The sequence below is a fragment of the Sprattus sprattus genome (assembly GCF_963457725.1).
Source record: "Sprattus sprattus genome assembly, chromosome: 15".
NCBI lineage: Eukaryota > Metazoa > Chordata > Actinopteri > Clupeiformes > Clupeidae > Sprattus > Sprattus sprattus.
In genome coordinates this window covers 24,713,101-24,738,588 of record NC_137913.1, presented here as the reverse complement: position 1 = coordinate 24,738,588, position 25,488 = coordinate 24,713,101, and the positions used below count along the sequence as shown (strand labels likewise).

The window sequence follows — 25,488 nt, the reverse complement described above, 5'->3', positions numbered from 1 at the left end:
AGTGAGTGTGTGTGTGGGGGCGGGTGCAGTGTGTGTGAGTGTGTGTGTGTGTGTGTGTGTGTGTGTGTGTGTGTGTGTGTGTGTGTGTGTGTGTGTGTGTGTGTGTGTGTGTGTGTGTGTGTGTGTGTGTGTGTGTGTGTGTGTGTTTCAGAAGAGCACTGTATGAGAAAGGCAGAGAAGAAAAAAGGAGATAGAGTGGGAGGGAAGACTAGCTCCAAGGTGCAGCTGCTTTATCTGTCTGACTGTCTGTCGGTTTTTGTCTGAGGTTCTGATGGGGAACAGCACACACCTCTGCAATGCTCCTAAACCAACATCCATTTTCATGAGGTAAATATCGCTAACAGCCCGTCTGTAAGGTACACACTCACACAACAGTGTGTAGAGTAAATACAAAACACCTTAAAAACCTTTGCAGGTAAATGGAAAACAAGATAGTAATAATAACTACAAGTACCAACTAACAGCCAACCCCAGGTGTTTACAGGAAGAGCTGAGTAAGCAGCAGCACCACAAGCTCCTGCTGAGGAGGAGGGCAGTAGGAGTCATCAAGTCAGTGTTTGTGTGTGTGTGTGTGTGTGTGTGTGTGTGTGTGTGTGTGTGTGTGTGTGTGTGTGTGTGTGTGTGTGTGTGTGTTTGTGTGTGTGTGTGTGTGTGTGTGTGTGTGTGTGTGTGTGTGTGTGTCAGCAGGGCTATAGTGCGCTACCTGGCATGGGGGGCATGCACTGCTCAGGTCTCCCGGGGCCACGCAGCTGCCCTAAGAGTGGCAAGACTCCAGAGAACGCCGGGCATCTCCCCAAACCGGCAACACAGGGAGCAAAAAAAAAAAAAACAGCCGCCAGGCCAGCAACCTTCTGGCACCACTTCACACGAGCCAGTCAAGTCAAGGACACAACTAGCTCTAAGCCGAACAAATTTCACTCTTTTTTTTCCCTAATCTTCTCCAAGGAGTTACACGGGGACCTGTGAGACAGGCAAACAGACAGACAGACAGACAGACAGACAGACAGACAGAGAGACAGACAGACAGACAGACAAAGCAAACTTCCAGGAAACAGGAATACTGTAGCCTGGATACTTGTTATTCTGTGTTTATGTGCTGCTGTTTCCCTGCCTGGCGTGAAGTATGTGAGCAACGGATGCGCAGATGGCGCCGTGTCTGGCACTCTGCCAAGCAGAGTTTCACTGAGGACAAACATTAGTGGTGTCAGACAATATTAGGATGTGCCGAGAAAGCAGGGCTAAATGGGGGCCTTGAAGAGCACAACTGAGCTGCCTTAACTCCTCTGTCATTAGCGCAGCTGTAAAAGCCACAGCTAGACAGGGCTCGGGAACAGTGTGCAGGGGCAAGGAGAAATGACAGTTAGCACAGCAGCTGGAGAAACATATTTGGAGAAGGAAAAAGAATCTGTGCAGGGGTTGTAGTCTAGAGATCGACGGAGAAGCGCCAGTGTGTAGACGCTAAATAAATAAATGATGACCGAGCCGGGTCAAAAAATAGAAGACTGCGGGTTTGGTTGGGTCGAGTCGGGTCTCTCATCCTCCCCACCTCGCCCCGCTCAAGCTCCCCTGAGCCCTGGCACTGTTGAATGTCAATAACAACGTTAATTCCTTCGGCAGATCAATAGGAGTTCAAAGCTTTCTCACACAACCAGGGCTCTAGGATCAACTAGCCTGAATTGCATTATGGGTTGGGGTTTGGGGAGTGGAGGGAGGGGTGTGGTGGCTGGCAGACCTAGGTATTACATCTTCGACTGATCTGTGCTTGGCACGCACTGGCAAGGGGAGCCGCGGCTCTCCAGAGCCCATCAGCGCCCTCGGAGCGGCTTTAAAGGTGACGCGAAACAAGCGAAGCAGGCCAACAAAAGGAGGGCGCTGGATCTCTGTCAGGTCCCCTTCTGAGCTCTATAAGAGGGCTCCCACAATGGCCTCATTCATGGCCCCCAGTCAACTCACTGTAGCTTGATGCTGAGCAGAACTCATCCTTAACACTTGTGTCGAGGGGGGGGGGAGGGGGGATTCACGGCAACAAAAGGATTTTATTCCTCCTTTGCCCCTTTCTCATCAGACAGTTCTACAATCCCTTTGCTTTTCTCTCTCTCTCTATTTCTCTCTCTTTTTGAAGGGTAGAATGTGAGCGCACAGCAGACATCCAGCAAATTGGATCCTTCTGAAAGCAAGTCACGGCTGGACCTATTTGAAATCCACTGTCTGTCCAGGATTTTTTGTCTGTAGTGTTTCCCAGCTTGTTAGCCTGGTGACGTAAACCTGAATCAGAAAGCGAATCTCCACATATGTGTGTGTCTGTGTCTGTGTCTGTGTGTCTGTGTCTGTGTGTCTGTGTCTGTGTCTGTGTCTGTGTCTGTGTGTGTGTGTGTGTGTGTGTGCATGTGTGTGTGCGTGTGTGTGTGTGTCTGTGTGTGTGTGTGTGTGTGTGTGTGTGTGTGTGTGTGTGTGTGTGTGTGTGTGTGTGTGTGTGTGTGTGTGTGTTGGTGTGTACATATGTGATCTGACTAGTCTGATCTGGCTGCTAACCCACCTACTCCTCAGGGTGCTTAAAATGGCTGGAATGCTGCCCCTGGAACCAAATTAGATCTACTTGAAATGAAAAAACTAGATATACAGCCTTTTTTCCCCCTCATGTGTTGGACTCCCAACCGATTATGTGTACTTTCACCCATGTGCCAGGAGGTGCTATACTGGCAATTTATAGTCCACTAAGTTATTTGTTGATACACTTTAACTGCAGAAATGCAGAAACCCTAATCCTAGGCTAAGAGGTTCATTTGTTAGCTATCTTCTAGGAAGAAGATTGTTGGCCACACTTCAAAGGCTTAGAAAAGATTAATTTCTTCAGTGCCAGTTTAAACAGTGCTGGAACATTCCATTAATGGCCCCTGAAGCACAGGACCTCCCAAGAGCGACCCTCGTTGCTCCGCGACCCGCAGGTGTATCTTTCAGCCACAAAGGACAATGGCTTAATTGATTGCCTACCGGCATTCAAGACATGAGCTAATTAGCTTAAGTAGGAAGGGCAGCTCCGTCTACCTCATACCAGGATATGAGAACAGAACTGAGGTATGACTGAGCATTCAGAACATGACACAGACACTACAAAAAAGGAAACATGTGCATCTCAATGCTACTGTGTGTAGGACCGGGTATGTGGTAGTCCTTCTTTGCAGGTGTTATATCAAAGGCTCCCACACACTGGATGAAGTTTCCCTTCAGAAACAAGTCCTGAGGCAGGGAAGCTCACAATGTAGCTCACTGTAGAGACAGGGAGGATTTGAGAGTGGTGAGGGGAGAGGGGTGCCTCAGCCTGCTTTCATGGCGAGAGGCAGAGCTGCTGATCGTTAGGTGAGAGCTGCTTAGTCATTTTACTGGCATGCGTGTGAGAATGGCTGTCTGGATAAGTGAGAAAGAGTGGTGAAATGAAAGGACACGAGAAAGAGAGTAAAAGACAAATACAGAGAGAGAGATTGAGAGAGTGCAAAGCCATAGATTTCTGCAGAGAAGAAGGGGTTGTTTGAACGGGAGAGAGCGGGGTGTGGGGCGGGAGCAGACTGACAGAGGGCCCTGCTGCTATCACAGGGAGCGCTCAGGAGGGTCCCCCTGGAGAATCCTCCCCCGTCCCATTCAGAGCGCCGCGGGCGCAAACACACGTCTGTGGGTGGACAAGGGATTGAGCTTCCGTCCCCACACACACACACACACACACACACACAGACACACGCACACACTCCCCTACCCCCCACTCTTTCCCACACAGCATGGGATCACAGAGGATAGAACGTCTTGATGCCTTGACAGCCAGAGAGCCTCCGCTATTGGTAGCAAGTGCAGAAGAGGCTTGAAGGATAGAGAGCTGGTACAGGTTCTGTGAGAGAAGCTTAGGAGAGGATCTTTGGTGCCTTGGTTGTTTTATCCTGCACCCTTAAGATTCTTCTTGATGCTGTCTAGTCACGAGGAACTGAATGGTAACTAGGCTAGCCTAAACATGGATTAAATGGCGGTATTGGTGTATAACTTAGAAAACTATTTTAGTTCAGTCTGTCTGCTAACCATGCCATTTTTTCCATTGGAATACAGTCGCTTTCTCAGTTTAGCCCATTGATCAAACACAGCCTCAACTTTGCATACCCCAGGATCTGCTTTCTTGAAGGTGTGTCTTTAAGTATGGGACAAAGGCCAAGAGGTGTCCTGACATACAAAAATATTTGACGCAGTGGAGGCAAATAACTCCACGACGCAAAGCATAATGTTAGTTTCCTCCGTTTGTACCACCGCTGCCGCACATGTATTTAGGTGTGTACAACATTAGCTTACCAAGGAAACATCTGGTTTAGTTTGAAAAGAAACCAACCTGTTGAGTTTCCAGGCTAGTACTTCTTATTCTATGTGGGCCAGCTTGCAAGCTTGTAGATATTTTGTCAATGTCAGCCTAAACACACTCACTTTGGTAGAAATGTCGGTGGGCAGTTTACCATTTACTATGGTTGACATTGTTACTATTAAAACTTTCCAGAAGAAAGTAGATTTTAACCACATCTGCTTCATAAGAGTGTCTTCAAATACAGGCACACTATGACAACGTCGTTCAGCGGGTTTGAAAGAAGACCCGGCACAGTTTAGCCCTGCTCAGGAGAGGGTCCAAAATGGCTCTTTGGCGCCATTAAACCTGCAATGGAAATGCAAATTAGCTTGGCACAGCCTGGCTTGGCACAGCCAAAACTGCCAATGGAAAAACCCCATAAGTAGCTTAGAGTAAGCGAAACAGTAATGGCTTTGGTTTCAAAAGGGATATTTCATTTGCTGAATTAAGCAGTATTAGATAGGATTAGATTAGATTCAACTTATTTTCATTGAGTGGAGTACAGGTACAAAGCCAATGAAATGCAGCCGCTATAGTAAGTATATAACCACAATTTCAGACAACTGCTCCGGTCGCCACAGTATCCGTTCCTTCCATGACTGTACGTGACTGAGTGTGCCTCACGCGACTTGGAACAAGGCTTGCGCAATCAAAGTCGATCTAATCGCACAGTAAAAGAATTACTGCTCTCTACACACAAGTCAGCCGGGCTAAGCAAACATGGAGCGTGACTCCCTGGAGAGAGAAAGAGAGAGAGAGCTTTATAGAAGCCTGTCCACCTGTCGCTCTCACCCCACTCCTGTTTGAAAAGAAAGAACGCCGACAAGGCCCTTTCAAAGGTCACACACACACTCTCTTTTGTGGGTGTGGGTGGGTGTACGTACGTGCATGCATGCTACTCTTAGAATGCAGCACACTGCACAATAGGGGAGAGGGCAGAGAGAAACGTGCCACACAGTGTTTTAGTGTGTAGTGTGCTGTAAATACATGAACCCGCTAATGTAGCTGAGATGTGTTGAGACAAGGACGCAAATTACCCTCATTCCATTAACAGTAGTTGCCCCGTGACTTGTTGGCTTCCGGAGTACGTGAGTGATTCCGGTACGATTCCGCTAAGTGTCTCCCTCACACACACACACACACACACACACACATGTTGTTGCCATTTTCAAATATTCATGACGAAAAACACTTTGATGGCAACCATTGTTGAGTGGAGTACATCAACAGAGAGGCTGCCGAATGTTTACTGATTAATGAGTTCACCATCTGGGGAGAGGAGCGGAAGTCACAATGTCTCTACCCTGTGACAAAAGCAGTCGTCATCACTCGGGAGGCCCTTTGTGGATCAAACGCTTGAGATAACACATTTCTGTGCTTCAGGAAGGCTCTGTGGAGCAGAGCACAGTCCGTATCATATTATGGGTCCAGATCAAGGGGACTCCAGACCAGTGCATTAGCCGTAGCGTGAAACCATCGCGACCATCTCTTTGTGGCCTTCATGCTAACGGCTTTTTGGGAGATGTAACGAGCACCTTTCAGTAGAATTAATTACGCATCCTCATAAAAACAAAAACAGTCCTTCACCGGCCTGCCTGCCTGCCTATCCAGACAGCCATTCTCACACGCATGCCAGTAAAATGACTAAGCAGCTCTCACCTAACGATCAGCAGCTCTGCCTCTCCCCATGAAAGCAGGCTGAGGCACCCCTCTCCCCCTTTTTTCTCTCTCTTTCTTCCTCCCTGTCTTTTATTCCCAGGGCCAAGCACTCTTTGTTTACTGCCCCCTCAGACTCGGGGCAAATTACAGTGTAATCTCCTTCAAGGGGAACAGCCGTCCAGGTGTTCCACCGCCGCAACAAGAGTGCACCTCAGTGCAGCTGTGGGAGCAGCTGAAAAACATGGAGAAGGCCTAAGATCTTAACGCACCTTTGATGAGCGGTTGGCACAGACTGTGGTGGAGAAAGAGGGAAGAGGGCAGTGAGGAAAGAAGAGAGCGATGGAGATATAGAGGGGGAGGGAGGAGTTACATGTGACAGAGAGACGGAGGGGTGCCACTCTGCTCAGAGGGTGAGTGCGCATAAGTCATCGCCATGTGTCGGAACGCAGAGGGGCTCTGGCTAATGGCCAGCATGGGCCCTAAGAACGGTGACGGACAGCACAAAGAACAAGGACATTCCTTTCAACAAAGAATGATCAGGGGACCATTGTGCAATGCTCAGAAAGAGGGGACATAGAGGGGAGAGGAAGAGAGTGGTGGTCCGTGTTTTTGTGTATCTGTGTTTGTGTGTGTGTATGTGTGTGTGTGTGTGTGTGTGTGTGTGTGTGTGTGTGTGTGTGTGTGTGTGTGTGTGTGTAAATGTGCGCGCGCATGTGTGTGTGTGTGTGTGTGTGTGTGGACAGCCTGACCCTAGCGTAGCGCTTTCTCACAACAAAATATCAAGTTGCAGCCCTAGGAAAAAAAAAGGGAACAGGAACACCAGCAGGTGACATTGTTGGAAGCCTGGCCTCCGTTGACTCTGATGGGCCTAGGACTGGGACCCTCAACATGCACAAAGAAACACCTTTTGGTAGGGGGATTTTTTGTGCCGCCTCGAAGGCAGTGCTGTTTCATGCGTTTACTTGAGTTTCTCATAGGCAAATGAGACCAGCATCCTGAATAAAAAAAGCAGAGAGGGGAATGTTTGGAGTATGTGTGCAGGCGAAGCAAAAAAAAAAAAAAAACCTGATTTGTCTCCCGCAGTCTTCTGGGAGGTCTGGGTGCTGTGGGAGCGGGGGGGGGGGGGGGGGGGTCTCTGGGCTTGGAGTTGGAGAGGTCGAGGCCGAGTGCAGCACGATGAATGAAAGCAAAGCCTGTGGTTCCTCTAGGGGTGGACAGTGGACAGATTGGGGTTGGAAGGGACGGGGGACGGGGACAGGGGTGACACTAAAGCAAACTGGGTTTTACTGTTTACCTCCACCGGCTCCCACCAGCGGAGCCACGCTCTACTGGCTCGAGAGCGATGGGAAGCCGTGCTATTTCCAGCGGACAAGATAAAGAATGCCCCTGTCCAGAGGCCCCCAGGAGGCCCGGGCCCTGGGTGGGTGTAATTGCCTGCTATTATTACACTGCTGTGGCTTATTTGTGGCACCTCAACCCCGCGGAGGGAGGAATCCACTCCAGCAGCAACCGCAGCAGCTCTGCTGCACTACGCCAAGGCATTCCTCTGCCTCGCGCCGGCAAAGTTCAAATAAATAACTAAATAAATAAATAAAAAGTTTTTGTTTTACTTTTTCTCTGCAGGCAGTTCACTCCAGGACAGGCATCCATCTGTTCGCTGTGTTTCCATGGCAGATGCATCAGAGCGTATGGTAGGTCATTCCCGTAGACGGGATTGCTTTTTTATAACTGCTTATTAGGCAGTATGAGGGTTTCTTAACGGACCTGGTTGCAAAAGAATAGTAATTTAAAGGAATATAAAGCCACCCAAACTGTTGCTTTATTTCAGAGAGCTTCAATGCGTAAGGTAGGATCTTGCCGTCCACTTTGGAATGGGCTATGGGAGTAAAGGTCCTGACCTCTCTTTTTTTCTCTCTTTCTTTCTTCTTTTCTTCTGACTGGAGAAAAGGCTCGTTGGGAGCATGTGTTGTGGGGAGATTGGGTGGGGGGTAGAAGGCCTGTCCACAGACAAGGCAAAACGGACCACCAATTTCAAACAAGCTCTCAGAAACTTGTTTAGTGGTGTTTAAAGACCACTGCAATTACAGTACGCTGCCTTCTTCAAAAAATCCCAGAGTGCAAAACATACCATCATCAACACCACTGACCCATCAACCAATCCACATATTTTGCTCACCTGTTTATCCAATTGTGAAAAGGGACCGTCTTTTTACAATGGTGGTTGCTGCAATACAGATCCTGCTGTACTTTGTGTTCATTGCTAAACGAATTCCATGAATGCTAATGCACAGAAGTCCATAAAAAAATCACTGTAAAATCCTAAGACGACGGCACAAGGAGATTTGACTTTACTGTGCAAAATAAACAAAAGGATTCCAAAAGCTCACATAATCCTTTAACGTGATATAAATGTTTTTCATAACCTACCAAATATGTTTTCATGTTGCAGAAAGATCACACAGGCACAGCATTAGCATAAAACAATAACATGAAACCATTCCTATATTAAGATATTTCTACCAAAGCTAGGTAATGTGATCAAAATCACACTATGCAATGTCTCAACTCATTACAATAATTTGACAGTTCAAGCTTCATTTTAGGCCTTTTAGGTCTCTATTAGCAACAGAGCAAAGAACGAAGAGTGTTCAGCCTTGCAGTGAAAGACTATATTGAAATAAGTTGAAACACGTTCAGACTCCAACTACAGGGCAAAGAGCACTCAAAGAGCTGAAACATTCAGACCCTGTTCTTTTGTAGACAGACACCTATAAATATAACCTGAAGACCAGTTGCTTGGGCTTAAGGTCCTCACAAAATGCAAACTCTTTTGTGCAGTTCTCCTAATATAAAGGGGAAATTATTCAACATGAACACACAAACTCAAACCCACATGGGAAGCTGGGTTCTATTTGACTGTGAGAGGTCTCAGTACTTTCCCTCAAAGGAGCTTGGCTATTAAACGACCAAGAGACAATGACCCACATACATAGTGCCCTCCACCGCATAAGTGAGACGAAGAAGAAAAAAGAGTGAAATAGAAATGTCAGCGAGCGGAAAGGAGGCTGCCCCCACCTGTCATTGGAATTTGACTGCATATGCACACAGGGGGCTGCGCCTCACCAATACTGAACATAGTTTTAAATGTCATCGAAAATGAGATAAATACTCTCCTCCTGGAGCCATATTATTTCACAGCATGCTCTTTGACATCGGTAGGGTACACAGTTAAAAGATTGAGCTTTTGATCCGGAGAGGGAGGGGGAAATCTCTCTCTGTCAGGCTGAATAGAAACATGCCCATACCTCGAGCCTTAAGGTAATGTGTGAGGTCGGGGAAGGGGAGGTTTCTGCTGCGGTTCAGTGGAGATTCTGTAGCCGGTGCACATGGGGGTAGGGGGGTGGGGGGGGGGGGACCTGTTGAACGACCATGCAGCCAGGCAGGGAGCCATAGACAGGCCCAGTCTGGCTCACTATGACCACAGGCGAGCATCCGTCTGTCCTGTCATCTCCCTTCTACTATCTCCAAAGGCAAATCCAAATACTGGGTGTGTATAGCCTACAGAATGTATTTTTCTTTTTAAAAATCCACGATTAAACATGCCCAGAGGTGACAACTTAATTTTTGGTAGTATGGATGTCTTTTGTAAATGAGGAACTTAATCATTCAGACAGTTCTAGTCTTGGTTCGTGTAAGTTAAAGTTTAAGTCAGAGTCTTCGACTCGCCACCGTCTAAACTCTCCATCATCACGTTCCCACGTAACCGTGGCAACACAGAACAAAATGTAACACGTGGGGCTTTTGACGCCTATTTTTGTTCACCCCTGAGCAGCCGTAAACCAGTAGCGGGGGGGGCGAAGCCACTTCACTCTGAAACATTTCACTCTGACTGACAGTGCGTTGGCTCTCTGCGTTGTCTACTCCTGAGGAGAAAGCACAGGGCTGCTGACGGGAGCTCCAGCAGTGCTTTGTTCCCTCTCTACCCTGAGCCCACTTCCATCACACAGCTCCTCGGAGCCCAACGTTTGATTTGACTCTGGATTTCTGCGGAGAGAGCCGTACTGAATCCGCCTGGACGAGGATCCTGCGAAAAGAACAGGGAGTTGCGAAAGGCCTTTTATTGATTGCAGCTGGCGAAATATACTGGGAGAGGGTTGTAAGAATTGTTATGAACATGGGAAGCAGCAGGAAGCTCTATCTCTAATACAGCGCATGATTGAGGCGGGCTATGTACAAACTTAAATCACTCAGGAATTGAACGACTGTTAATTAAATACCGGCCTACGTGTAATCTAAGCACCAGTCTGTTCACGTACAAAAAAATCACCCAGATTTATAATGGTGGACCCTTGCCAAGAGAAACCTGCCATTACAGACACTTAGCAATATGCCCATTTGTGCCAGAAGAGAGAGATAGGAGGAGCGCAGAGGGTTGAATGAGGGACACAGATGATGAGGCACCACCATCCCATAACAGTCTTCACCAGGGACAAGTGCTTTACGACAGGGTAGACAAGCTGCTTATTCACGGGAAGAAGAAAAACTCGAGGGAAAGAAGAGACCTAGGATGCACACCACAATGTGACAAGGAAAGCACAAGCTTTGCCTCAGGCCAGACACTAAAATGGCTACTGCTTGTATAGCTGAGGGCTAAGGGGAATGTGGGGGTGCTCTGTCTGTGTGTTTGTGTGTGTGTGTGTGTTTTTGTGTGTGTGTGTGTGTGTGTGTGTGTGTGTTTGTTTGCGTGTATGTGTCTGTGTCTGTGTCTGTGTCTGTGTGAGTATGTGTGTGTACGAGCAAACTTGGGATTAGCAACCAGGTCCACCACGGCAGACAAGTTGTAAACAAACTTTGACTGAAGACTGAGAGCTTAGCCCCGGGAATGGACTGGGGCACAAAGGGAGGAGACCTCTGGACAAACACCTCTGAATGAAACCTTCAAGCTCCAACTGGCCAGTGTAGAGACAAGGAGTGGGAGCGTGGACTGGTCTGTTTGTTTGTCCATTAAGACACACTGGGTGCTTTGCCAAGGCTTTCATCCCAAATCTGTACAACGCACTGAAATACTTTAGACATTTAGGGTGATTTTAACAGATGAAGCAAAATATATTTTTCTTCAATATACAACATTTTTCCTCCCCTTGTGACTGAGAAAAAAAAATATGAAAAGGTTTTCAAGGCAAGGCAAGGCAGGTTTATTTGTATAGCCCATTTCATACAACAAAGGCAACCCAATGTGCTTCACAAGTAAAAAAAGGATGGTCCTTACATATACATAGAAGTTACAAAAGCAATAATAGTAGCAAGTAGATAAGAATAATAAGAGTTCAAATTAAAATTTAGTAATGTAAGTAAAAACATACAATCATGAGAAAAAAATTCAAATAAATAAAAATAGATGCAAATACATAAAAGAAAATAAGAACACATGTTAATTAAAAGCATCTCTGAACAATTTTTTTTCTAGTTTGGTTTTAAAAGTGGCAACAGTGGGGGCTGTTTTAATGTCCAGAGGTAGCTGGTTCCACAAACGGACTGAATTTATATAAATCTGTTCAAATTAGCCACACAGCAACGATTCAAGAAAAGTACTGACACAGCCATCTGTCCACAGTACCGCAATCGTTAATTTAACCACTTCAAATGCAAAGATAGCTTCTTATGCTATCTGTTGAACTTTTGCACTGTTTGGCAAAGTTATTCATTCAGTGTCCTGCACTCTGAGGAAGCAGAAGGCGCCATGTTGTTGTTGTTAAGGTTAATGAGTGGTTAAGATCCCCCCATGTTCAGTGGGCCAGACTCAGGTCAACCCCTCAAGGTCAGTCCTGTGGGCTTGGCTGGATTGCTTACTGAAACATTTAGAAGTCAGTCACAGCAGGGTGGCTCCAGACAATTGAATGCAGCGCTGAGTTTCCGGTAAGTCCAACAAGACGATCAATATGGAGCTTTTGACCCCATTCAGAAGCATTAATACAATCTTAAGTGCAATTGGCTTGGTCAGAAGAAGACTGCTGCCATTAGCAGGGTGAAGACTGATTCTATTAGTTAACAAACAGTGAACACGTAAAAGGACAAACTCTCCTGCCACTTTCTTCCTAGTTACTTCTTCCTAATTCCTATTTCATTTCTCAATGTTTTCTCACTGAGCGCCATTTGAACGCCAATCTGAGTTGTGATTAAAGCAAGCTGCATATCCTGATTGACTTTTCCCGCCAAAACTAAATGGTTAGGAGGTTAGTGACCTTGCCTGCCTCACCACAAAACCCTCTTAGTGGTGCACAATGACGTTCTAGAGAGACATCCAACACTTCCCATTGTTGTCACCCTTCTTCTTATTTCTTTTTTCCGCCCTTTCTTCTGTTGATCTTGATGTTGGCAGCCACCCAAGCTTTACCTCCAGACAGAGAGGTGAACTGTGCCCCCTCTCCCCCCAACCCCACTCTGATCCCAGGGAGCGATTCCAGCCATGGAACCGAGCAGCACGAGCATTGGTCCCTGGTGATCCTGCCACCAATAAGGAATTATCGGCTGAGAGTAATCCAACATGGCCCTTGGAAATTGAGTTTCCTCTACTAAACGTACCACCTTTGACCAACAGTCAGATCTTATTAAAGCTTAATGTCATACCTCACAATGCCAGGGGGCTAACATGGAGTCTACATACATACTTGGCCTTTGGGAAGCACATTTTCATATGGATTTCACATAACAGTATGTAGTAATCCTGTCTTCCTGTTGTTTTGAGAGGGCTTAATTATAATGGCAATAAAAAGGTTCTATAACAATTCCCACTGGCTTTATAAATATGTTATTAGTACAGACCATTGTCAGTGGTTATACAGTCTATTAGCATGGACCTTTATGTAATTCTCATATCACTATAGGATGTAAAGGAATGGACATGAATTGTTCATCAGCATCTAGAACTCTTTCTTATACATCCTACAGAGGCCAAACCACTGTGACAGATTTAATATCTGCATGATTAATACTTGATGTCACCGCAATTAATGAACAGTATGTGTGCCATCACAGCGACCAACGTTTAGATCCCTTCTATTCTCACAGTGGCCTACATTTTGATTGCTTCAGGGGGGACAACTTGCAATGCCAGGAATCCATGGCCTGGTGCGCAGTGATATATTTGGATGCGGCACTCGGTGTTGCAGAGCGCAATGCAATGATGGAGGCGCCGACTGAGGTTTCTCTGGGTTGCACCGAGGTCTGATGCAACCACTGGTTCATCAGGTCTCCTCAGAGCCCACCCCAAAGCCAGTCACTGAGCACATCCCAAGGCCGCTTGATCTTCACTAACTGCTGATTGTATTCAGTTTAGTTATATCACCACATTAGATATTAACACTCTCGTCTAGACACAGCTTCTTGGTTAATGCAGCGTGCTTTGAGACAACATCAAATTGACAATGGAGCTATTTGAATAAATAATTAAAGAAGTTAACTGAACATTCTAAACCGGCAGATCTATTTTTGTTGTGTTTCTTTCTTTAGTATTTTTTTCTTCTATCTCATATTGACCTTAACTTGAGAGAAGCATATTTCCATAGCGAGGAGCAAAAAGAAACATGCCCCTCCCCCTCTTTACAAAATGAAAAAACCTAAACTAGAGGCGGGTAACAAAGAGACTCTTTGCTCAGGTATCTAAGTGAAAAGTTCACAAAAACATTTGCACACACACATACAGAGGCATGCGTGCACACACATACACGCTCACACAAGCACACACAAACCATAAACACATTTTTGGTCATTACCACCCATGGCGCACAAGCATGGGGCTCATGCCAGCCTGCTCTTAGCTCACTGACAGCACTTTGATTTGCTAATGTTGTGCCCAGAGACTTGAACAAAAGAGGGAGTGCTTTCATTGTTACTTTTAATCTGATTTTTTTCCCACCCTCCCTCCCTCTTTCCCCTCTCTCTCTTTATCCCACTTCCGTCTTTCTCTCTCTCATTCTCTCTACTGGCATTATCATGCTGCCATTCCAGGTGTTTAGTTGGTCTTTCTCCCTTTGAACTCCAAAGGGCCTCCTCCTGAGTGGGTTACAACATGCCTCCACCTGTCTCTCACCTCACCTACCCACCCCTCTCCCTCCCTTTCCCTCCCTTCCTCTTTCTCTCCCTCTCTCTCTTCACAAAGTAGTTCAGTTCCTGAGAGACGTCATGTTCTGGGGTCGAGAGGGACGCGGCGGTCATTTTCAAAGTGCGGTGCTCGGTGCCGAACCGGAGAGGGGAGTGCAGGTGCTCCACACTTACTCCAGCTGTAATTACGCAGATTATACAGAGTCAAGGGCTGGAATTTGTAGTTATTTGCCGTTAAAATCCAGTGTAACGTTACGGGCGAACCGCAAAGGACAGTGTTTAGCACCGTTTTTCCAGAAACTACCAGTTGTTCTTGGATTTCTTTGTTGTGTAATGACATGCCTTGCCAGCAGACAAGATTCTTTTCCCACCACACATACCTGCCCAAACCTAAAACAAGCATTATGGAGTTCTGGTCTAAAGCTATTCCGCTACCTACCTAAAAAGCATGCAAAAACCTTACAAACATCACCAACAGCAAAGTTGCCACTGATAAAAGCTAACATGCTAAATAGCCTCTTTTGGCAATATTGTTGGTGATGTCGTGCTGTGAAGGCTTTTCATACATATCCATGGGGTGTTCCAACTAAAACCATATAACTTTATAGTGAATAGCCTTGACGGCAAGATATTCATGTCCATATTCCATCAAATTGTATTTGAAGATGATACTAAAAAGCAATTGCTCATTAAAAAAACATTCCTCAAAAAGTGGCAAATTGTTGCATAGTGTTCCTTTAACTGTTACAGCTAGTCAAAGTTAAAGCTTGCAACAGATGGGAAATAGATTGTGTGGCTATATTAAACAAGGCACATGGGCACACTTTACACTTGGAAAGGGAGGAAAGTTGTGGCAAAAATGGGACACATGCAGAAAAGGGAAACACAAAACAGAGTTGTGAATGAGGCCTCTGTGGCGTCCTGCCTCAGTAGTGTTGTCAGTCACTGGATTATTTCCCCACCATAAACATCAGGAGGCCTTTGTAAACCAATGCTCTGTGCCTTACAAGTCACCCTGAGAAACAGCTACACACACTTATCAGACAGCACGATCTAGCCTTGTTCTCCTTCCCATTAGCATTCTAAAACTCCGCTGCAGCCCATTATTTATGAGAGTCTGCTTCAGAGATACGTCTCAAGTAACTGTTGCTTTCGATTGATATCGTGTCGGAGCTTTGGACAACGCCTGTTGTAACGACGCCATCATAATGCCCCCGGTAAATTATTTATGGCACAACACACTCAGCAGCGTAAGCTAACAGGCCAGTGTCATGAATCAAAGCTGGGCAAATAATCTCACCGGCAGAAATGTAAACCAGATGAGGTCAACTGTTCATTGATTGTGGAGAGAGCAAAGAGGAAATAGCAGTACCTACCGCAAACAGAGAGCCTTGATAGACACACGCTCCTATAAATGGGGGTTGATGGGGGGGGGGGGGGGGGGGGGGGAGAGAGAGAAAAAGGAGAGAATGAAAATATCACAATTAGAATGAATGTACAAACATGGTCGTCATAGGCCCTCAGAGTAATTTATGATGGGAATGTACAGCTGGGGCTTTACAGCACTGGTTGACTACCACTTTCACTGTGGAATATAAATGAGCTCAATGCTCGTGCACTGAAATGAACCTGACCACAAGGCCTGAACTTCAAGCTGAGCTTCATCATAGGGAGTTCACCAGGCTGAACATGCAAAGCCACTATGGGTAGCCTATATACATGTACACCTGTGATCTACCATCAGATGCAAAAAAAATCCAATCCATATTTTATACCTCAGCTGTCAAGAGACGTAAAGGTCCAGCTCATATTATGAACTCATAACTACCGCAGTGCCTCCACTGTGATTGCCCTTAAACAAAACCATGAGTTATGTTCCCACATTTCTCTAAAGTAGGTTACAACAAATCTTCTTGAAAGCACATCTGAAACAGTGCAGCACTGCACTTGAATTTCACTTGTAGCCTATAGTGGTTTGAAGAGGATATCATCTCCAATCATCCACACACTGAAGCTTGTGCATGCTGTTTTACGGGTCCCATTTTAACTGTTGACTGATGAGTATCCATACATTCCTCAGATATTTTGAAGCAGATAGAGGATTAAAAGGTCGGCTACACTCAGTGTGACACCATCAATTGAGCCAATGCACAGGCTGTATCTTCACCTCACAGCAGGAGAGAGTCTTAAGTTAAAATGACAGAGGGCTATGAGTGCACACACGAAAAAAGGGGTTGATTTTGCTCCTAGAAGGCTGCGTAAGTTTGTGTTATACCTTGGCTAATGTAGCCTACTTTGTCTCTTAAAGCAGTCTTCAGTGTGAGGTGAGGAACTCTCTACATGGCGGATTTAATGGAGGAAATCATTCATTTCGCTTTGATGTCCATGAACTTTATATAATAAAAATGCTATTGTGAGAAACAAAACTGGTGACTTTATTTTAAACTATTAAAACGTTCAGCATATATTGTGTCAGATAAACATTTCATAGGCTAACAGTTCATGTAAAAAGTAGGCGACTGTTCTCCATGATCACTTATCTCTATGATCACTTAACAAGCTATACTGTTTTTAAAATTACTTTAAAATTAATGAATTACTGAATTTATATATTGGCTAAAAATTCAAGCCCAAACACAGTACAGAACTGTAACAAATGCCCAGAATGTTTTATCTTAACGGGAAAGTTGAGGACGCAGCGACAAACCCACCTTCTGTTTCTTTAGAGATGGTGCCTATTCCAGTGAGAGTAGCAATGAGAATCCACACGAGACCCATGCTTACGGCATGAAATGGAATTAATCCAAAGGAAAAATGCGATCTCTAGTTCAAATCCAAAACATTATTGTTTTCTTGAATTCATACAATTTTCCGATACCACAAAAGACGAGACAACGTCTCGGCTGGGCGTCTGACACAAGTTCCGAAGTCAAGAACAGACACAGCAGGTATCTCCAAGCATCCGATCTTGAATACGATGCGGTTTTGAATCCAGTCCAACCTTTCAACACAACTTCAAAGCAGCTCGCAATCCTGACAGTCAATTCGTGTATTTAGAGTTTGTATTGCATGGCGGAGAAAATGAGCCCTTTGGTCGGGCTAATAATTATAGTTCCAACAACGCTGACTTTTCCTCGTCGCTCCAACCTGCAGTATAGGCTTTTAAATGAGTCAGTGAAGCGGCTTAGTTGTTGCAGGCGGTTTGCAAAGAAAGAACGCCCCCCTCCCATCACTGTGGGAAAAGGACCCCCGAACAAGTTCCAACGCACGGTGTTTCTTATTGTGATCTTAATAAAGGGCATATGATGTCCTATTCCTCTCTGCCACAGAGAAGTGCTTTGTGCTAATTTAACAAAACAAAAAAATTAAACGCCAATTGCATGATGCTAATGACAGAGCATTTAGTTTCAGTCCTTTTAGTAAGGGAAATCATTCACTTACATGGTAGTAAGTGACACTAGTTAGTTCAGTAACCCATGGCAAAAATAAGCCACAAGGAAACTTAACCGACTGAAAAGTCTATTTATAAGCCCTACGCCTGACCTGAGATTCTCTACTGTTACACCTGTAGTGTGGGCAAAGATGTACTGACACTGAGACTGACAGTGCACGAAAATGTGTTAAAACGCATTACTCCAGGTAGGCTAATTCTCTTGCCTACCTTATCCTGGTCAATAGCTTCCGTCAAATGACCGCTTAATTTAAAATATACAATGTGGTCTTTAACAACAGGGCAAACACAAACTAGTTTAAACACTGACAAAAGTATTTATGATAAACAGGCTACATTGTGATGGATTATAAGTAGGCTACACACAATCGTCTATATCGTTTCCACTCAATCCTTTAAATAAATAGTTGTGGTGTATGAGCGTTTACGTGATCCGCTGAGTAAAAGCAATGGCGCCCTCTGCTGTTAGTCGTGTTGTTATTGGCTATGACTTAAGAGAAAGAAATGAAAAACCAAGGGCTTCAATACACATATTTCCGAAGAAGATAACTTAATATATAGAACCTCCAAAGTTAATATATGAACTTAATACCCGGAATAATAGGTATACATCAGAACACATTACATCTTGGAAAAGTGCTCTGTTCATGAAGTTTTATATCAAGCTGTGTGAAAAGCTTACATAATGCAAAAGAGAGAGACAACTTTAGCACACAACTTAATTTTATTATATTATATTACAACATTTATAATGTGTATGATCACAGTACTCCTTCCTCTTTAGGCTTTGGCAGAAGGTCTTCATATTTTACAAGTAGAGCCTCGCTAGTTCTGCTACATAGCATCATCCTGTTTATCATTGGGCCTGGAAAATAAACAGAACAAAACAATAAGTATACCATATAGTAGATTGAAACACATGCTACAATTATAAATATAGCATTCAAACTCCTATCGCTTTTGGAAAGACATGAGTCAGATCGCTAAATGAAGAAACATTTTTGGAGCAATCTCTTAAAGTGACACCCATTGCTTTGGATTTAGTTATATGCACCATAACTATGCCATGTCTCAGCTGTCAGGGAATCAAACCATCTCCACCGTGAACCCAAATATGCAGATGGGATGGCTCTCGTGTTTCTGTCACAGATGTCACCCTAGCAACCAAATTAGAGGGGAGGAGTGCTGCTGACTGACTTCAAACAGCTGTACTGAAGAGGCGCCTGAAGCACATTGCCATGCTGACAAGACTGCCTAACTCCCACCTCACCCATAACACAGGCTAACATCACATAAAAGGGCCTTAACTAGACAATGTCAGCAATGCACAATTCACAACGGTGGTGGAAATAGTGTTCAAATCTCCAACTTCACTCCAAAAATAACAATTGAAGGTTTGTGAAGTGGTAATAAACAAATCCATTCAGGTTCACGGGGCACCATTAGTGACTGGGAAAGAAAAATAAGGGACCAAACACTACAGATTCAACTGCGCCTTGTAATGAGTTACCTCTGCTAATGACCACTCAAACTGGTAATTGGCACTAAGGACAAGGTAACTACAAAGGCGGGTACATATTATGCTCGTCACTAAGGACACCAGTAACTACAAAGGAAGGTAAATACTATGGTTGGCACTAAGGACGCAGGTAACTACAATGGCAGGTACATAGTATACTTGGCACTAAGACACCGGTAACTACAATGGCGGGTACATAGTATAGTTTGCATTAAAGACACTGGTAACTACAAAAGGCGGGGACATACTATAGTTGGCTGGCTTGTGGGAAGAGACATCATTGACGATGGCCTGAATGTTGGCCAGGATTTGCTCTTTGGGCATGTCCAGCTAGAATATATGAAAACCAGGAATTAATCTTTTAATCTAATTTTAGATTTCAACTCATTTTTGGGTTTAATGGAAATCTGCATCAATGTAACATAAACCAGATGGTATTTTCATTCTTTTCAAGGTTAGCAGAAGGTAAATACTACATTGTAAAAGCTTTTGAGATCCACTATATAGCATTTGTATTTAAAATGAATAACTTGCACACATCCAAACCACAAAACAGATCAGAACTTTAAAAATATTTAAATGATTTAATATAATCTAAGTTTGGCCTCAACTTTTTACAAAATAACCAACACGTGGCATTCTTTAGGCCGTACCGTGGCAACCTCAGTGATGATGTAGCAGTCTCTTTCCACCAGGTACTCATGACCGGTCTTAAAGAGGTTCAGCATTTTGGGAATGTTCACTCCGACAGTGCCTGGAAGTTCACATATTTTATTTCAATGGTTTAATAGATTTTTTTTGTCTGATAGAGTACACATATAAGACAAATCAAAAGGGTAACAGACAGGACAGATACCATGATCAAACATTAGAACAATTCTGACCTCTTTTGCTCTTTGGAAACTTCTTTCGTAGCTTGTTTTTTAAAGGGACCAACTTTGGTAGCACTTCTGGCACAGTCACGTAGAAATCGGCTTGGATTTCATCATCTAAAATCTGAGAGTGAGCAATACATAAATGCAGAGAACACATGGACTAGACACAGAAGTGACATTCTGCATTGCAAGAATAACGGAAAATAAAACAAAATCGTGGTTGTAAGCCAGACAAAAGCTACCGAAGCACTATAATCTGGACAAATCTCAGAGGTTAAATCTGAGCATACTCTCTGCCTATTTACTGACGTGCCCCTTAGAACATCACATCGGAACCACATTTGTACGGCAGCTTATTGAGATATAAAAGCATCACCAGTCCTTACTAGCCCCTGCAGGTTGGAGGAAGCAGGTAGCGATTCCTCAGTGGAGCCTTACCTTCTGCACGAGCTCCACCCCTCCGGCGTGCACTGCTCCGTTGGCCAGGGCCAGCTGCGTCTGCTCAGCAGTCTGAAGAGACACCACAGCAGCATTAATAGGGCTGAGGGGGACGTGAGCGCAATCCACAACACCTCCAGCCACCAACACACGTCAAAAATAAACAGGTTCACCCAGAGTGCTGTGTGTACCTGCTACATTTTATAGCATCTAAACTTGATATAAAACCCAACAGTGTGTGAGAACAACAGGACACAGCACAAGCCGATTACATTTACAGCATTCATTTGTTATCTTAATAGCATCATTTAGCCATTTCAAATCAAGCTAAAATCAGATGATGTTTTCTTTTATGCTGCCAAACCACTCACCTCTGTAAAAACTATAACTTTGTTTGTTTCCGTCTTGAAAGGATGGGGTAGCTGCACTGTGCTGACAAAAGGATCCACCTTTCTCTGTTAGAGTAATTAAAGACTGATTAAAACCCAGCAGAGCAAATCTCAGTTGCCCTACAACATTTCATAATGCACAAAGCAAAATCTTCTGAGCACTGACAGCAAAGCCAGCTTTTTACGCATGTTTAACACATTTTACAACAACCCCAAGTAATGAATCTTTGATTTCGCAAAGAGTGTTTGAGTGTTTTCAACCATTATGCATTTCATTGTGAGTTTGGCTTTGGTAATAAGGGCCTTTTCTAGGGAGTTTAGTCACAGGGAAGAAGATCAACAAAGACACTGTCAGCTGTTCCCCTACTGACAAGATAATTAAAGCAACACTTCAAGCAATGTGCCACTTTTTGAAGTTTGTTTTCATGGCATTTTATGGCATCATCTTGAAATACATTTTGATGGTGTAGGATCATGAGGAGGATAGATACGCGCACCTGTCATTCCAACTAGCCGTCCAGGATATGCACTATTGTAACTCAGCTTTAAAGAATAAGCATTAGGGGTGGGAATCTCTTGGCACCTCACGATTCGATTCGATTCTGATTCAGAGGTCAACGATTCTGAACCGATTATCGTAGGGGTGGGGGGGGGGAATCGATTTTTCTCGATTCTCCCTAAAACGATTCTCTCTTGATTCAGAAAAGTTCATAATCTATTTTGTAATAAAATACACATCCATTTTATGTTGAAATGCAAGCTGCATCGATGATTCATAGAAAGTCAAAATTGTGACAAGGAAAAGCTTTTTCTCTAATAAAAAATAGAGAAGGTAATTCATCTGTTGATTTTCTTTAATTATCAAACACAAAGTAGGAACTGTAGCAAAGACTCTGAATAGCAAACTTGAATGTTTTAAAAGTTGAAATGGATTGATAGTCGTTTTATCGGTTTAGAATTGATAATCGTTTTTTTTACACATCCATTTTAAGTTGGAATGCAATTATCGATTGATTATCGATTATCAATTTGAAACCGATAGAACGATTATCGATGCATTTCGACTATTGAATCATTTGAGTTTGCAACTCAGAGTTTAAAATCACTTCCTACTTTGTGTTTGATAATTAAAGAAAATCAACAGATTAATTACCTTCTCTATTTGCTTTATTAGAGAAAAAGCTTTTTCTTGTCACAATTTTGACTTTCTATGAGCAATGCAATAATCGATGCAGCTTGCATTTCAACATAAAATGGATGTGTTAAAACATTTTTTTAAAAAAGTATTACAAAATCGATAATCGATTTAAAATCGAATCGTTGACCTCTGAATCGATTTCGAATCGAATCGTGAGGTGCCAAGAGATTCCCACCCCTAGATTATCGATTCTAAACCGATTATCAACTCTAAACCGATTATCGATCTTGAACCGATAAAACGATTATCGATGCATCTCGATTTTCAAAACATTGATTTTGCTACTCAGTCTCAAATCACTTCCTACTTTGTGTTGAATTACATTTTCTCTTTTTTTATTAGAGAAAAAGCTTTTCCTTGTCACAATTGTCACTTTCTATGAACAATGCAATAATCGCTTGCATTTCAACACAAAATGAATGTGTACAAAATAAAAAAAAATAGCTTGATGGCTAGACGGATAGACTGTGTGTGTGACTACTACTCTGCTCTACTCCTGCGGCTTGTACGTATGTGTGTGTCCACACCGCCAGCGTTACCAGACCACATCTAAGGCCCTATATCAGAAACAACTGAAAAATGTCCTTTGCCCAAATAACATAATGTAACGACTCTTATTTTGTTCCAAATTTGAAATTCACTTTCCTCACCACGATACCCTACTTGTTAAAAACGCCACCACGAGATCAGCAGTGTTACTGGACAGTCTCAGACGACTCAGAGTAGTGAGCCACAACAAAAAGAAGACAAACAAACAAACAAATAAATAAATAAAGTCACTGTACCTTTTTCTCAAGTTTCATGTCCAGCCTCAGGTCTACCAACACGGCCTGATCTGAGGGAGTGCATTCCAGTGTCTGGATCTCCTTCAGCAGGTCCACAGCTGCGCCTGTCTCATGGGATGGTTTGGGGTAGAATCTCAGCAGGTACACATCATCCGTTGGTTCCCAGGCTGAGAAGCCGATTGGCTTGTGTCGACCGGTGTTATCTATAACACGCTGCTTTTTCTCCTTCTTTTCCTTGTCCTCTTCACCTTTCTTTGCCTTGGGTTTGGCCCTGGGGAGATATTGATTATTTAAATTGCATGAGCTTTATGCAACTGTTTCCTGAAAGACTAGTTCCCAGTTCACAGCTCAAGTATATGTTTCACATAACCATATCATACATACAGTAAGACACCAAAGGAGTAAGTTCAGTCCCTCCAGGATCTGGCCGGGGTTTGCTGTGATTATTGCTGCAGGTATTCTCAGTGTTTTATTTTGAGTTAAATTAAATCAATCACAAATAATGCAGAAATTCCATGAGATCTGTTTGTTTCGCAGAAATTTTGTGGTACTCAAATTGCATACTTGCAATAGCAATTGTGGGACATTCTTGAATTTGTGTGAATTGCGAAATTGTATGCAAAATCCTGGAGGGACTGAGCAAGGTGGAATTGAGGCATACAGAAAATACAAATATCTTTTGAAGATTTTCAGAACTTCTAATATCTTATGGCAATCTCTGAAATGAGTATATACGGTAAGTCCTGGTTAAGGATTGGCAACACATCTGACAGAAACATCAGAACTCACTTTGCCGCCGCTGCTGCTGCATACGTCCTGACATATGTCTGCCTTGCTGCATTGTGAGACACCCTTGAGACGCATGGTGCCGTCAGACTCAGTGTTTGGCATCCGGCTAGAACTAGAAGAGCAACAGTCAGATGTTAGCCTCGATGAACTGTGACTAGAAGAGGGTAAACTATAGTTCAAGATATATATATATATATATATAAGCAAACAACACAATAATCCTGTTTGACACACTCAATTTGCGGAAGCTTAAATCATGAACTTGTTTATCAGAGCAGGCATATGAAACTGCCTTGGTAGGTGGGTTAAGTTGACGGAATTTCTCTCACAAATCCTCAGTCTGATTTGGAGTGGGATTGGGAGTGAGACACGACAGAACCAAATAACTAGTGATGTTTAATTTGCGACCAATCTGATTCTTTTCATTTGAGCTTTGGTACGAGCGAAGAGATCGGCATCATACTTGAGAGCTGTTCTGTTACCCAAACGGCCTGCCCTAAATCCACTTCCCTCCCCTTTACGTTAAAAGTGAGAACCAGTCAGTCACAAAATGTAGACTAGTGAGAAGGATTTGTCCGTAGCTGTTTGTAAACCACCTCCCCAGCTTAACGAGAGGGTGAGGGAGAGCAACGGGATTGAGCAAGCTAGAGAATGAATGAAGTGAGGACGTGGCATCAGCGAGAACAAAGCAGTAAATTAGAGAAATAAAATGTTACTTTCAGATTGTTTCACGGTGGCAACATTCTACAGCACAAATAAATAAAACCCGTCACACGTCCACATGACCCTGCAGGAAGGATTTAGTGTGAATGCAGCCGAAGCACACGGTTCATCCTGCTGTCTACTTAGCTGTGGCCACTCTGCTCTGAGCACGATAAGATCCGGCTCCCTCCAAAGAGCTGTAAGTTCTGTGGAGAGACTGTGAAGACTGTGTCTAGGGCCACGAGTCACAGGATTGTTTGCACAGAATCAGTTACACTGACATACCACAGAGGACCACCCGCCAACCCTGCAACCATTAGTTACATTTTATTTAGCTGATTTAACATATTTGTATTCATTCATGAATATTCATGAATTACAACGGATCTGGATCTAATCACATATTCATTCTCTTTTGGATAAACTGTTTTTGGACAGTGTGCTCACACGTTCTCATATGAGTGAGACAAAACTCCATAATCAATAGTAACTGGTACATTTGTTTTATAATATTGTATACTCATTTTACATTGTACAAAAAGATTTTCTTAATATTTTTTTCTCTTTCGAAAGACAATTTGCTCTGTAATTGTGATGAATTTTCGCAGTGAAGCCGACTATACCATGTCCATATTTAATTTGATTGTTTTAGTACCGCATATTACTACACTCTCCCTCTCACATTACTGACATACATAGATAGATAACAGATTTACAAAATAATATTAACAGCTGAATTGTCTGAACATCTCGGAACTGTCCGTGAAGTATATAAAACAGAAAATACACTGCAGTTTTATGTTAATTGGGAAACGGTAATGTTTGACATGACATGTCGTTATTGCATTGATGTTAGCAAATCTAGCACAATTTAGCGGGCTACTTCCCTGGTTAAAAAAAAAAAGACGAAGTGCTAGTCGGAGTTTAAAACTGCAAAACTTCATGCACAAATATTCTCATTAGAATCTTAATGGCAATGCACATAACTATTTAAAATTAAGTGTCATCTGACCTCTTACAAGATTCCTCGTGGACGCTGCCATGTTTATGCTTTACGATGTCACATACCGGAAGAGCCGTCTGGGTAAAGAGATTTTACGTTCTTGGTTCCTACTAAGCAAATAGCTTATCCCGTAGGCCTAAATAACACCAAACCTCGGCATGTATAATTTTTGCGTCAAGCTATCTCTGTCATATAGGTTGAGATTTCG

General features: G+C 43.6%; 2 protein-coding genes across 2 annotated transcripts in view; both read right to left on the bottom strand.

Annotated features, from left to right (window-relative positions):
* The window catches only part of fras1 (Fraser extracellular matrix complex subunit 1), a 110,218-nt gene extending 92,965 nt beyond the window's left edge, over window positions 1–17,253 (bottom strand). The window contains 2 exon segments of the mRNA XM_080852650.1: window positions 15,508–15,539; window positions 16,843–17,253. Of these exon segments, the coding sequence (XP_080708776.1) occupies window positions 15,508–15,539; window positions 16,843–16,909 (99 nt within the window). The 5' untranslated portion in view covers window positions 16,910–17,253.
* A 1,056-nt stretch (window positions 17,254–18,309) lies between these two features.
* On the bottom strand, window positions 18,310–25,341 carry mrpl1 (mitochondrial ribosomal protein L1). The gene is made up of 9 exons (XM_080853134.1): window positions 25,290–25,341; window positions 23,576–23,687; window positions 22,787–23,057; window positions 20,786–20,869; window positions 20,415–20,486; window positions 19,986–20,097; window positions 19,755–19,855; window positions 19,350–19,431; window positions 18,310–18,447 (listed from the first exon to the last, which is right to left on the bottom strand). The coding sequence occupies exons 1-9, from the start codon at window positions 25,318–25,320 to the stop codon at window positions 18,344–18,346; spliced, it is 969 nt and encodes a 322-aa protein (XP_080709260.1). The 5' UTR covers window positions 25,321–25,341; the 3' UTR covers window positions 18,310–18,343.
* Window positions 25,342–25,488: the final 147 nt, after the last annotated feature.